This window comes from Ruditapes philippinarum, unplaced genomic scaffold (assembly GCF_026571515.1).
Source record: "Ruditapes philippinarum isolate M1 unplaced genomic scaffold, ASM2657151v2 ctg491_1_1_1_1, whole genome shotgun sequence".
In the NCBI taxonomy this organism is placed as follows: domain Eukaryota; kingdom Metazoa; phylum Mollusca; class Bivalvia; order Venerida; family Veneridae; genus Ruditapes; species Ruditapes philippinarum.
The window spans coordinates 118,901-135,040 of NW_026853312.1; the positions used below are offsets into that span (position 1 = coordinate 118,901).

At 32.7% G+C, this 16,140-nt stretch overlaps 1 protein-coding gene across 2 annotated transcripts in view; it reads left to right on the plus strand.

Moving 5' to 3' along the window:
* LOC132736473 (uncharacterized) overlaps positions 1-8,555 on the plus strand; it is a 40,301-nt gene extending 31,746 nt beyond the window's left edge. For both annotated transcript variants that reach the window (XM_060723618.1, XM_060723617.1), the window contains one exon: positions 2,760-8,555. In XM_060723618.1, the coding sequence (XP_060579601.1) occupies positions 2,760-5,524 (2,765 nt within the window). In that variant the 3' untranslated portion in view covers positions 5,525-8,555. The remainder of the gene's footprint in view (positions 1-2,759) is intronic.
* Positions 8,556-16,140: the final 7,585 nt, after the last annotated feature.

Consider the following 16,140-nt stretch of genomic DNA (forward strand, 5'->3'; position numbering starts at 1 on the left):
TTTTATGAAATCATAGAACTGAATTTAGGTGTCCTAAACCAAGAGTGAAATTTTCTGAAAATGCATAATTTGTTAAGGTTCAATACATTATACATGGTGACCATGTAAATTATTACGTATTTACATTAAACTTGTATGCTGTGAAACAAGAGCTAGCGGGGAAATGCTTGACTTTTATACTTATTCTAAAAGCAGACAATTAAATGGTTTAAAAATCTTTAAAAAGAAAAAAAAAAGAAAAAAAAATTGTTGTTCCTTTTTTGCAAAGTTTGATGTATTTGTCTAGTAATGCTTGTTGTTTTGTCAAATATAAATGATTTCCATAAATAAAATGACAAAGTTAAGAAGATTTTAGAAACATTCAATCATATGACTATCACGGTCATATATATAAATTATTCAACATGTCCGTCTGGTCACAAGTGTTGTTTTGTCCACGTTTGATACAAATATGTAGATAAATAACACAATAATGACATCTTAACCATAATTAAATTGTATGACCTTGGCGGTCAAGGTCATTAAAAACTCAAAGTCAAGGCAGTACAGCCATTAAAAAGAACTTGTCCAAATATGAAAAAAAAACACATTTTGATTAATAACCAAGATACAGGCAATTATAGCAATGCATTTTATATATTAGAAGTGAAAGTTCTATTATTTGACCTTCACGGTTAAAGTCATAAATGAGTCAATGTAAATTTAAGTTTGATATCCATGAAGGTCCTGATCAAAAAGATGTTATGTCTAAATATGAAGTTAATCCATTTATAAATAACAAATTTATAGCCAGATACAGAAATAAAATGAGATTATAAATAATTTGACCTCCAATATCATGTATGATTGAAGGTCAAAGTCTTGTCCAGTCCACTTGTTTATAGTAAAAACAAAACAACAAACAAAAAAAGTATTTTATAAAAATGGTTGTCTACCAAGTTTTGTAAATAAAAGCATTGGGGTAAATAATTGGCCTTAATATGGGGGGAGTCATTGATTTTCCTTATAATATTATGAATGTAGTAAAAACTTAATTAAAAAAAAGAGCTAGAGCTTATATACATGTAAGAAACAACTTCTAGTGAATGTCTACCATGTACTGTTTTAGATGCAAATGTGAACTTCGTGATGTAGATTATATATCTGCTTTTGATTATAGTTTATTAAATTATTTGTTCTTTGTCATGGAGTTTTTATTCTCCGGTGAGCGATTTCAGGGACATCATGGCCCTCTTGTTGAAATTCCTGTCTCCATACTGTACACTAACTTCCCTTACAAAATTCACTACTGTAGAATCAAGTTATTCAGAAAAGAAATGTTGTTTAAACAAATTAGGCTTATATTCTCATCCTTAACTCATGTGATCTGTGCTAAAAACCTACTTTCACTTTACTGCTAGGGGTTTTGATGATGTAATTAAATTAAATGTGACATTATTGTTTCAATTTTTCCAATACTTGTTTAGCAGACTAATTATGATTGAGTTTTGGGCTCTTAAAGGGAGACAATAACATAATAGTTCACATGACACTCTTAACATTTGCAATCAGGCAATTTTGTTACAATATTTAGTAACAAGTGTATTTAAAATAGTTATATACATATGTATTATAGGCATGACATAGTGGTTTATCATTAAACATTAATCTAATTATGGCATAATGATTATTTAACACCAAACATATGGTATGTGCATTCATCAATTTTTATGTCCCCGCCATAAAATGGCCAGGACATATAGTGTTACCCTGTTCCGTTATTCCGTCCTTCCATCGTTCCGTCATTCCGCAATTATCAGTTTCCGTTCATTATCTTAGTAACGATTGCACACATTCAACTCAAATTTGACATATGGATGTATCATAAAAAAACACAGGGCAAGTTCATTTTCTTCATGGTCCAATGATTTTTGACAGATTCATGCCCCTTGATAAAACTTTCAGTTTCCGTTCATTATCTCACCAACAGTATTACACATTCAATTCAACTTTGAAATATGGATATATCAAAAGAATCTGAGGTCAAAGTTGAAATGGGTCATGGTTGGATGATTTTTGGCAGAGTTATGGCCCTTTTACTTTGAAAATAATAAGAACATTTTTCAGTTTCCATTCATTATCGCCCCAACGGTATTACACATTCAACTCAAATTTGACATATGGATGTGTCAAAGTAATGCACAGGTCAAGTTTTAATTTGGTAACGGTTCGATAATTTTTGGCAGAGTTACATTGTTAGCCACTTTCACTTTGAAAATAATTAGAAATGTTCGATTTCTGTTCATTGTCTCCCAAACGGTATTACCCATTCAACTCAAATTTGACATATAGATAAATCTTAGGATAAACTTTTCTAGTTTGAATTTGGTCGTGGTTTAATGATTTTGGACAAATTTATCTCTCTTGAATGTTGAAAAAAAAAAATATTCAGTTTCAGCACTTATATTTTTGTTGAAATGTATGTTGTCATTATTTTGGCTACAAATATGCAATATGCAATTTAACACAGTAGTTTCAAAACCTTAAACTTTGTATAAAAATGGTTTATGTTAACATCAAATAGTTTTTAGGGTTTTGAACTTAAAATGAAAACAAAATTAGTTTGTGCAATCATATTTGGAATTAAATGTTATAACTTTTGAAATTTTTGGCTGGTATGTAATAGTTGGCCATCAATGTTTAATTGAGTTTGTTTATGTTATATATAGCTGAGTCACTAATTAGTGGTGCCTTTATGTTATACTATATTATAATTTTAGAATGGCAGAAAGAGATGATAGCATCATACTGTAAGAAATTGCTAAAAGTACCAGCAATGCCTTTACTACCACGAGGTCACATATGTAACTTCAGTGAGATTTATGTTAGGCCTACAATAACAAGAGAAAAAAAAGAGAAAGGGGAGACAAAAGAGATTGAGGTCAAGTCAATGTCAGAAATCTTCATAAAGAATGATGTGCCTTTGAAACATATATATGTTCTTGGAGAAGCAGGGTCTGGTAAGAGTAGTTTCTGTAAATATTTGGTCAACTTTTGGTGTATTGCACACAGTGATGCACAAAATGATGATGATAAGTTTGAAGGAGTCAAAGAAATGAAGAAATTTGATATCATGTTTTATATCTCCTTAAGACATAATCAAGACATAGACAGTGTCCAGGATATGATTAAAAATCAGTATGATATTGACGTTTCAAGCCCAATTCTCAAAAAGCACTCTGCAAAGATTATAATATTGCTTGATGGCTTAGATGAATGGTCTTCTGAAAGAAAGTCCTACAATCAGTTCCAGACAATGGGTCTTCCAAAACAGGATGTTAATAAAGACTACACAATCGTAACAACATCACGGCCATGGAAAGTTCACACCTTAGGAATAAGTGAGACAGAAATTGAACAGTTACTGAATCTGAAAGGGTTTGATTGGATATGTGAAAGGGAAATGGTAGATAGAACAGTCTCACAGTTAAATTCCAGCAGGCATGCTAGTAAAGATGCCTGGGTTTGTAAACAAAAGCTAACAGAAAAGTCCCTGCAAAGTTTAAAAGAGCTACCAATTATGCTTCAACAACTGATTTGTCTGTGGTTTGATGGTAAACTTGATAAAACTTCAAGATGTGCCATCTACACTGGCATGTTAGAACTTTTGTTTACCTGGAATGACATGAAAACTACAGGAACAAGAACTCGACTCATGGAGGTTACTCAGAAAGTAGATCTTCCTAAAACCTTAGCTGATAAAACAGTATTAACATTAAACAGCCATCTCATTTATTATGTGTCACAGTTGGCTTATAAGACACTATTTAATTGTCCGAAGGATAAATCTTTGGCATTTGACATTTCTATGTTTAATGAACTAGAAATATCAGATGAAGTGAGAGAAAATTGCTTGAAACTTGGAATAATTACAGAAGATGAATGTCAAAGTTTATCTGTATCCGAACCACCAAGATCATTTTTTTCTTTTATTCACAAATCAATGCAAGAATTTCTGGCTGCAGTGAATATTGGTATAAATTTCAACGCAAAAATTGGTTCATCAGATAGTACAGGAAATGTTGAATCAGCCAAAGAGTTTATTTATGAGGTTTTTCAGAAATGTTCAAAAGTAAATGACATATTAGAGCAGTCAAACGTCATGATTATGTTATGTGGTCTTGAACCTAGATTAGCAACACATGTTTCAAAAAACATATATGATACTGTGTTTGAAGACTCTCGTGTTCAGGAATACAGGAGAACAATTAGTAAGAACTTTGATATATTAGATAGTTTTATTACTGATATTCAAAAGCTTATGTTTGAGTCCATGAAAGAAGTCAATGCAACATGTAGTGAAGAAAATAATCCTGTATTTTATATTGGAGATTTGGTAATTGATACAAGAGATCAGAATTGTGATATTGTTTGTACAGGTATTGATCAGCATCAAATTGTTCCTGACTCTGTTCGGTCTATTAATGTAAATGACATCAACACAAAAAATTGTAAATTTATAAAATATTTACCAATGTTTCATTATCTTGACAAAATTGCAATTACATATGACCGTATGCCTACACAAAGGTTATCAAGTACACATAATGATATTTCACAGAATAATAAACAGATGATTAATGAGATTAACAATTGTGTTTCTGAGACAATTAAAGTAAATTCTTTAACATTAAAATCTCTGACTCGTCAAAGTGTCTTATACTCTAATACTGACAAGTATTACCCAGTCTATAAAACAGTTGTAAGTAACCTTCCTAGTATGATCAATCTTGTAGCAATAAGAATGAGTTGTACAAGAATGAGTAGTGATAATACTACTATATTTTGTAATTTTCTTGAGAGAACCAATCATCTTAAACAAATACATCTTGCGCATGTTAAATGTGAGTGTAAGAACCAGCATGGTGTAAATTTATCAAAACATCAACATCTTCAGTACCTTTATTTGGTTAATACTGTTAGTGTGATAGATGCTGACACTACAAACCTTGAAATATTTAAATTTTATACATTGAACAAAAGTAATTATGAGACACTATTTGATATTATTAGAAAATCTTACAAATTAAAAGAACTTGAATTGTATGCAGATTCTCACAGTAAATCTCAATTATATCATACCAACATAACAAAGAGACTAGTCACAGTATTACCATTGTTACACAATCTCAGTCAGCTTGAGTTACGGTATTGTAGGTTTACTGACAATATAATACAGTTACCTTTAGAGATGAAGAGTTTAAAGAACATTGTGCTTTATCGTGTGATAATGAGTTTGACAACATGGCAGAAGTTTGTTGATAGTATGCCTAGTATTTCTCATACTGTAGATGTGAGTGTAAGGAACTGTTATATAATAAGAGATGGTGAGGAGTTTAATGTTGATATGTTTACATGGACATTACTAGGAGGACTTGAAGGAGGGAATGGAAATGATGCAAAACAGTATGTAAAAGATCAGGATCAGTCATTTCATGTTAAACGTGATGATCCTTCTCTGTTTGAATTTTCAACAAAAAAGTGAAATTATAAGGATACATGAAGATTAAAACATAAGTCTAAATTATTTCATGTTAAAAAGGATGATGATGTGGGTTTCTTTGTTGTTGTTGTTTTTTTTTTTGGTGTGTATTTTGTTTTATTTCAACCCAAACAGGTTTGAATTTTTTTAACGTAGTGGTAGTCTATATTTTGTATGTTAAAAGACACAGTATTTTTTTTTATTTTCAACAAAAACTAAAAACTGAAGACTCGCTTGATTTAGTCTGTACATGAGCAATAATGAAAAGTGCGAAATCCCTCACGCCCCCTAGCACCGACTTAGGCTGTACTCGATTTTCAACTCTTAAAAGTGCTGGAATCAATGATAACAGAGGACCAGAAAAACATAACAACACTGAAGTAAAGTACGTGACAACTTATAAAACCATGTTTTTACTGTTTTCATTTTCTAATGGTACAGTTTATTTATGTATTTGTTATAAAAATCGGTATTTGGAGATCTATATATCATAATATTTATGTCTCAATAATATCCAACCCTCATGGGGACGTACACGTTGAGATTTTGGATAAAACCACTTGGAATCCTGAACTTTTCTGAACATTTTGGTCTGATGAAGTTAAGATATTGATGAACCTGCTAAACTTTGCCCAACATATCCCAATGAAATCCTTTTATAATATTTCTCATGAACAGACTTCAATTTCTATATATAATTTTGTTTTCATTGCTTCTCCTTTTCAAAATTTTGATATATTGGATTCAAACTGTCTTATTTCCTGCCACCAATCTTTAAGCATTTTACACCATATCACTATCATGGCTTAACAGAGTTGATTTTAAAGGTTTCAAGTGAAAAGAAAAATTCAGAGTATTTTCGGTGACATAATGTGGTTTGGGTCTATATGCAATTGATACAATTGTTTAAAATTGAGGATTTTTTGTTAAAGTGTTTAACATGCACGACATATGGAATGAACTGAGTCATTCTTATTTTTTGATGTGTCCCCCTTCTATATATATAAATGCATGGAAGTTGTAGATGTACCACAACAGATGCAACATGTTAGCAATAATGGTTTTGACTAATGTTATTGAAACAGATTACATGCCTTTGTCTACCATGTTTTTATTATTATAGAAAATAAAATAGAAAAGATGAACCAATGTTAGCAACTGTTTCATTCCAAAGCTATAAACAATGAAATTGCAGTTACATATTTTATAATACAGTTGTCCTTATATAATACGATAAGAATTTTCTTTTAAGCAAGTTTTATCTTAATTTTCATAATAAATAATTGAGTAAACAATTGAAAAAAATATATTAGAACTGTCATTGATAGAAATGATATTGATGTTTCTGCTGACGGCTCTAATATTACTTGAATCATTTAAAAATATCAACAAACTTTGAATACTGAAACATTCCTAGCTATATTTTTTGTTGTCAATTTTTTTTTTAAATGTTGGTTTCCTAAAGTAGATTTTAATATAAAATTTGTATTTTAAAAATAATTTTGCTATTTAATAATACAATAGTGAAATATTTTAATGTAGTTACAATACATCTTGCACCAAATAATTTTCAACTTATCAATAAAAACATTGGCGTAAAAACTCATGTAAGTGTACTAATTGTAGTTTTTGCACCAACAAATTATTAAGCTGCATTTACGTTTTTTGTTTTTATAACACAACAGTCATTTTTATCAAAATTCAGCTTCTTAGGTTCAGAAACTTTGTATTTCTATCCAAATAATGAAAAAAGTGATTTTCTCAAAAAATGTCAGTTACATGACTTTGTGCTTCAAGGTGATATATACCACTTCCTTTGCATATTAAACATATCACTGGTATTTTTATACCAAACTCTTGTCCCATATATCATGTAACTGGTATTATTATATACCATTTTCTTGTCCTATGTATCATAAGAGTGGTATTTACAAATACCATTCAATTTTCCTATATATCATCAAACTTGTACACGTTCATTTGATGTTCAAAAAGTTTCTAATTGGCCATATATTTCAGCCGTCTTTATTTTCTTTTGCATTTTAGCAACTAGTACAGTTATGATGAATAAGTATTAAATATGGATGTGAAATACCCATTTTGTTTACATTGTGCTAATCTAATCATATTTCTTTTCAAACTCATTTTTTGCCCGTAATTAGAATATTAACTATAATTATTACAACATCATAAAACGCAAATTTGCCCATATTACAAAAATCTATTCATTTCCAGGGCGTAACTTTAAATGTAAAAATGGGGAAAATCATCTATATAGTATGTTAGTAAACATAATTATGATAACATGAAAATTATATTATGACTTGTGTACTTGGTATGTTATGTGTATTTTATGCTTACATATGCTATGTCTTATGAACACATGCATCAAACATTGTGTGTTTGTTACTTAAAATATAGATTAAATCTTTCAACCTTTATTTAAATGTACATGATAAACAAATCTATATTGGCCATGCTTAAAAACCTAAGTATATGAAGTTAGGATAAGTTAATGCTACAAAATGTTATGTCAATTGTACAAATATATTTAACATGAATTTTAAAAGCTTGAAATGTACATTTAACAGTATCTAGTAGACATTATTCTGCTATTATAAATAAAAAATTAATGTATGACAGCACTTTTTAATTTTGAAACTTTCACAATTTTATTCATTTTATTTGGAACTTTTCTTGTTTAACTTTAAAAAGGCTGTTTTATAAGAAGAATCGGAAGTTTGGTTGACTAACATTTTGTCTAATAAATAACATGCTTTTTTAGGTTAAAAGTTTAAATTTCATAAGAATGGATACAACACATCTATTGAATTTATCAAATAATGGTAGCATGTATTCCATTATAGAGAAATGTTAGCAACATATAACAATTAAAACTTGTCATAGAACCTTCATTAGAGCATTGTTATTCTGCTGGTTTTGTTATTGTTATGCAATTCTTGATAAAAATATAATAAATTTGGTTGATTGGTTTAGATAGCATAATCATGTGACTTCTCATAATAAAAAATGAACATAATTGATTTGTGCATTATTTGTTTTTCCCTTTTCGTCAAGAACTATATTTTTGGTAGATTCAAACTTGTTGACACCCCACTTTTTATATGCCCGTTTGAAAAACGGGTCGTATTATAGTTTCCCTCCTGGCGGGCGGTCGGGCAGCTGGTCGAGCGGTATGTTAGCGTCTTTTTTTGTCCGGAGCATATCTACTACACCCATGGAGGAATTTTGAGGCCTCTTTGTCAAAGGTCAGGGTCACACTTTGAGGTCATAGGAAAATGCTTGGGATTTCAATTTAACTTGTCACAAATGTTCACTATTGTAAGGCGGAGTGTCGAACACAAAATTTATGTTCCTGCAGCCAAGGTCAAGGTGACACATAGGGGTCAAAGTTAAGATAACTAGAACTGCCACTATCATGGCGTGAATACCCCCGCATACCACTTTGTCAGAATCAACAGTGGCCATTTAGAGCTCAAGGACAACCTCCCTGCCAAATCTGAGGTTACTAAGCCAGTGCATTGCTAAGTTATGTATATTACATGCTTCAAATGTGAAAATGTCAAAATCAATACATTGCGGACAGGACATTCTTTAGCAATTGAGAAGAAAGGCTGCTTTTTTGTCAAGGTCCCTGTGACCTTGACCTTTGACCAAGTGACTTCAAAATCAATAGGGGTCACCTTATAGTCATGATCAACATCCATGCCAAATATGAAGACTGTGGGTCAAAGGAATCTTAAGTTAATGGGTGGACAAACTTTTTGAAGTCAAAGTCCCTATGACCTTGACCTTTGATCCTGTGACCTCAAAATCAAAAGGGGTCTTCTACTAATCATGATCAACATCCATGCCAAATATGAAGACTGTGGGTCAAAGGAATCTAAAGTTATTGGGCAGACAAACTTTTTGATGTCCCTGTGACCTTGACCTTTGACCTGGTGACCTCAAAGTCAATAGGGGTCATCTACTAATCATGACTAACCTCCATGCCAAATATGAAGACTGTGGGTCAAAGGAATCTTAAGTTATTGAGCGGACAAGCTTTTTGAAGTCAAGGCCTCTGTGACCTTGACCTTTGACCTGGTGACCTCAAAGTCAATAGGGGTCATCTACTAATCATGACTAACCTCCATGCCAATTATGAAGACTGTGGGTCAAAGGAATCTTAAGTTATTGGGCGGACAAGCTTTTTGAAGTCAAGGCCCCTGTGACCTTGACCTTTGACCCATTGACCTCAAAATCATTAGGGGTCATCTACTCATCATGACTAACCTCAATGCCATCTATGAAGACTGTGGGTCAAAGGAATCTAAAGTAATTGGGCGGACAAGCTTTTTGAAGTCAAGGCCCCTGTGACCTTGACCTTTGACCCAGTGACCTCAAAATCAATAAGGATCATCTACCATTCATGACCAATCTAACTACCAAATATGAATACTGTGGGTCAAAGGAATCGTAAGTTATTGGGCGGACAAGGAAAAACCGATGGCCGGCCGGACGGGGTGACGGCCGGACGGACAAGCTGATTCAAGTATACCCCCTTACAACTTTGTTGTGCGGGGGTATAAAAATGTGTATTGGGACCATTTAGTCATCATATATTGAGGGATTGAAACACAAATGGTCATTTTCATGACTGCTGGTGTGAAACATGTTATTAAGATTAACATATTCTAGGTCAAAGTCACTAAAGATAATTGCCAAGATCACTAAAGATGAAAAAATATAGAGATTTTGTCCAAAGCATAACTCCTACACATATCAAGAGATTCTAATTAAATTTCTTACAAATGTTCACCACTATGAGAAGCCTTGCCGCGTGCATGAACCAGGCCTCTGTGTCATAAGGTCAAGATCATACTTAAAGGCCATATACAAATGCTGGCCCGGAGCAAAACTTCTGCATGCATAGAAGGATTTCTATTTCATTTGTCACAAATGTTCTCTATTGTGAGGAGGAGTGTCGAACACAAAATTTAGGTCAAGGTCACACATAGGGGTCAACGTTCAGATAAAAAGCACTAGAGATGATTGTGTATCCAGAAATTGCCAAGAGCATATATCCTATATGCATATCTATAATGCCAACGTCTCTGTCAAAAGCTTCTGTGACGGGCATGTATGCTGCCCTTGTTTTGAGCTCACCTTGCACATAGGGCAGGTGAGCTTTAAGGATGGCCAATCATTTGCGTCCACATTTCATTCAGACACATCTTCTATAATACCACTTTGCCAATATTTAAGAAACTTAGCAGGCATACTCTTTGTATGAAGCTCTATCAAGATTGTTCAAAGAATGCCATTCCATGCTAAACTCTTGTTGCTATGGAAACTAAAAGAAAAATGTTAAAAGTTCCTTTACTTCAAAAAGGAAAATGCCAGAGCTTGGATATTTCTCACAAGGCATTAGCTTGTTGGTTTCTACAAAGTATATTCAAATTATGGTCTAGAGTTGAAAATTGGTCTCTGTTTAGGGGATGAAAGGCTTTTTTTATTACAAGGGTTATACGAGGGTTGTTCAAAAAGTAATAGGACTAAGAGTCTTATGTCTCCATATTCCATTAGATTTTAAATATTTTCATATCCACGGCAATAGTTAATTGTTTTCTACAACTTCAGCATAAGTTTATTGAATTGTTGCGCTAAACGCTTGTTCCCTGTGTTATTAAATAACCATGGTAACACGCACCGGCGCAGCGCATCAAAAATATTTTGACGCTAATTTGTACTTTCAGTTTATTCATAATCTGTTGTTTTCCCCCTAATTTTTCACCAACACATTTCATCATATTAAAGTGTCATGTTGTCCAAATTTGACGTCATTCAGACAAGAATTCGCTAAACTATAACGTTTTGAACAGCAGTTAAATGTAGAAAAATGACGTTCGTTGAAAAACTTAAAATGTGTACGATCATTAAATTTTTCCCACAGATAGGCCCTACTCCTTTAGCTACGTATGAAAAGATTAAATTTTCACAGAAGAATAATTATGCAATTAGGACACTCGTTTTTAGCTGGAGAAAGCAGTTCAAAGACGGTGGATATGAGATCACAGACACGAAAGGGCTAGGGAGAAAGCTGAAAATTGACGGACGTTTAGAGACGTTAATTGCAATAGCGCTACAAAAGTATCGGCAGTATACAGTCCGCGAACTGTCCTGCATGTTTGATGTTTGCATCGGGCATACTGTTTCAGTTCTAAGAAAATTATTGAATAGGGGAAATTTGTTTTAAACACTATATTTTATTTTATTATATATATAGATATTTGATAATGATACGCGGTAATTATTGGTATCAATTTTTCTCGATTTCGTTTAGAAATGATAGCCTGTGCTAAGAAGAAGAGAATATTTTTCAATTAATAAGCATTTTTAATTTACTGTACATAATCATATTGTTTTAAGAATGTAAGATGGCATGTGTAAATAAATAATATAAATCACTTTGTCATTTACATTATATGTACATGCCCGTTTAGCTTCCAGAATACTCAAAATCACGAGATCAAACCGAAAGTTGCCGGCCACCGGGCATGTATCGAATAAAGAAATGAAAATGTGATTGCTTTTTTTCGCTACAACTCCACAGATGAGTTCTGGTTATAGTTACATGATTCAAGCACCTAGAACATTGTGGAGAATAATTTCAGAAAGAATGACGCTGTTTACATTTTGAATTTATGTTGCGACGTCTTGAACGTCATTTATTAAACAATTAGCGTGCGCCGGGTCGCGTACCCCTTGTCATTTGTAAGTTGTACGTAATTGTTGTTTTTAAACATTTTGTATTGATTTTTTCACTGTATATAGAGGACAAATTCCGATATTTGATTTTTGTAAACTCGTGTACGTAGATGAAAAAATGTGAACAATAGAGCTGCAGTCCTATTACTTTTTGAACATTTTGGCTAAACAGTCTACCACATGAAATTATGACTTTCCTGAGATCCCTGCTGTTTGTGTTTTTGTTGTTGTTTTTCTTTTGTATTTTTTTATATAAAATTTTACAAGATATAATTTTACAATTTAATCTGTGCATAGAGCCACTTATGTGAACAGAAAGAAGTTTTTGTAGAAATGGGTGTTCTCATATAATAAACCACATACCATGACAATCGATTGTCTGCCGATAGTATAGTCGAGTTAAGCACTTATTATGGTCCTTTTTGTGTCGCCTTGAAAAAGGCGACATATAGGGGTTACTTTTGTCGGCGGTGTCGGCGTCGTTGTTGGCGACGGCGTCGTTGTTGGCGTCCCCTAAAGCTTGTCCGGAGCATAAGTCAGTCATTATAAGTTTGATTGACTTCAAACTTGGTATGCATGCTTCTTATAATGCCCCGAAGTGCAGTGCACAAGAACCGGTATTTATTGAGTTATTGACCTTTGTTAATTTTCATACTTTCTTTTTGTCCGGGCCATTTCCCCTAAAGTATAAAATATATGGACTTGAAACTTTATAGGATGATAGATCTCATTAAGAAAAAGTGCAGTGCACAAGAACTGGTACTCTGCATTTCTTATTTTTTGAGTTATTGCCCTTTGTTAATTTTCATACTTTATTTTTGTCCAGGCCATTTCTCATAAATTATAAAAAAAACTTAAGACTTGAAACTTAATAGGATGATAGATCTTATTGATAAGAAGTGCAGTGCACAGAAACTGCTGCTCTGAATTTCTTATCTTTTGAGTTATTGCCCTTTGTTGATTTTCAAATTGCATTTTTGTCCTGGCCATTTCTCCTAAACTATATTGTTCACAAGGCGACACATCCGACTCGCGGAGTTCTAGTTCCTTTTAAGGTAACATTCCTTGTATGTATTTTTAATCAGTAGTAACGAAATTTTGAGAATAAATACACTTTTATCTCCACAAATAAATAATGATTTACTCTTTGAATTATAACAAAACGGCACAAATACCTGATACTACTTTGTGACAGTCAATTTGTGTATAATACAACTTTATTGCAGTCAATATGAGTACTAGTGAACATGTCAAAATATTGTAGATCACATACTTAACTTCAGTAGATATATAAGTTTATAAATAATTGTTATGTTATTACACACTATCATTTTCTTAAGTAGTATTAACCATGTTAAAAAGGCTTTAAGATCGTCTTGAATTAAGACATTCGGTCGGGAAACTTCTATTGACAGCGTGTAAAAAAATACACCCTAAGCAGTTCAGCGGTGGTAGAACATTAAAATAATCGATTCTTAAAAAGGACAATTGATTGTCGCCGATTTTTTGGTGGTCCGATTAGTTATCGATTTCCAGAGACAATCAGGACAACACTACCCCTGAGTAAACACTATAAAAATGTTTTAGTATTTAACCCATTACGTTATATACACGCCTTTTAACGCCTTTTTCAACACCCCCCCCCCTTTTTTTGTTGTCCCAAATAGTGAAAAAAAAGCCTTATTTAGGCCCCCGACACTTGTTTTTGTTTCAGAAATGTTGTTAAAAAAGTGACCTCTTTTTCGGCGCGGCCCCCTAATCAAAAGATACATCAGGGGGTCGCCAGAAGGGGGATGTGCCCCCTGCTTTTTTTTGGGGGGGGGGGGTGAAGGGGGCGGAGTCCCCCTCATCGCCAAGAAAATTTTGGACTTGTGAGAGGCTATAAATGACCCCAGATTGATCATAAGGTAACGTGTAACCATCGCTGAAAAGCATTTGACTCTATCTCAATCCATTGAGAAGTTGCGGAACTTTGAAATCAATTTTGATGGAAAAATTAACGAAAAATAGTGATTTTTGGCAATTTTGAGATGTCCCCTCGTTGCCATGGTAACAGAAAATTTAAGCCTGAGCATGTTGTTGCAAGGGCAATGATCCAGTCAACATTTATGCCAAGTTTGATTAGTGTTGAAGCAGTTTTTATAGTATTATAGTAATTTTAACTTGTAACGGGAGACTTTTCAAAGAAAACAGCAATTTTTCACAAAATGCTCATGAAGTTATGGGTTAAACACAAATTAGACATCTGTCACGACTATAATACTGGTTTTCGAAAAAGAAATACAAAAAGGAAAATACTGTGTACCATCATGTATTTAGACTTGATTCCGGGCAGGCAGGCGAATTGGTTGGGCCATTTTTCGTAACAGTTTTTTCCAGCAACTACTTGTCAGAGCCTCATGATATAAAGTATACAGCATTTACACGTTGTCCCAAATCATGGCACTCGGTTTAATGTCTGTCGATCATCATCTTCATGTTAACTGACTTAGTTGAATTCATAATAATGGTCAATGGTAGATAATGTTCGTAACAATTTTCTCACTAACTACTTATCACAGCCTCTTGATATTTGGTATACAGCATAACATGTAGTCACATACCATGGGATATGATTTCAGTTATATGGCTCATCTACTTCCCGTATGCTGACTTACTTAAATTTTCGGCATTAATTGTAAATGGAAGGAAATTTCCGTTACGGTTTTCTCAGCAACTACATATCACAGCTCTTGATATTTGGTATTATGACTGCATTAACACAAGTCCCAAGTTCAGGTCTATCGCTTATCCACTTTCTGTTTACCGACTAAGTTAAATGTTCGACAGTAAAGGTCAATGGTAGGAATGTTTTGTAACATCACAGCCTCATGTTATTTGGTGTACAAATGCAACCCGTCCATTTTTGTCTTTGACCAATTTTTATTGAAGTATTATCCAAATTTGTACTTTGTCTTGTTAATTATGATGTCATTGTTAAAATTTTTATGATTTAAACATGCTACAGGGAGTGTATTTTTTAGCAACCTGCACTAAGAATGAGACTTTGACAAATAGTTTTTTGATCTGGCTTCATTATAAGTAAGCCTCAAAAGTCCTATTAATTATCCCTGATCTTTTTACCGGGTAATCATGATTCGAATACTTTAAACTCTAAAAAGTGAATGCCAGAAAAACATCAATTATATCCTCTTCATTAAATTATTTTAGGTTTTCTAGATCTTTGTAAAATCTTTAGGTTAACAAGTGTCAAAACATGTGGAGAAACATATAGCTTGAACTCGTAGCTCACTTTCAGATTGGGTTATTGTACCTGTAGGTTCAGCTATAAGTAAATTGTAACTGTGTTTATTTAATGATATTTCAATGTCCACAGACATAAAAATCTACATTTGTTTTTTGTGTATTTCATATTTAATTATAATATTAATAACAGCGACATTGGAGAATGGTACATCATAAATTGTCCATTTAAAAAAGCTTGTTAATGTGATAAAACAGAAAGAATGTGCAATTCAAGGGAGACTTATATACTGTTATTATATCAATCTACTTAACAGGAATCATTTCCCTTTGCTTAATTATACATTTAGTCCGTGTAATAATAATTCATTTTAAACGGAGTTGAGGTAAACCCTCATATTTAGGGGAGACACATCAACAGTTATATGAAGCCTCATTACAAGGATAATTCACCTTTATTCATTATCACTGTCAATCAAATGGCAATACATATTTAATAAATTTAGAAAAAATGAAGCAGCTATAAAACAACTTTTTTTCGTCATTTGACAAATCACCATTTATAAATTGTAAACTTGAATACGTGTTACATTTTTCAAGGTTGC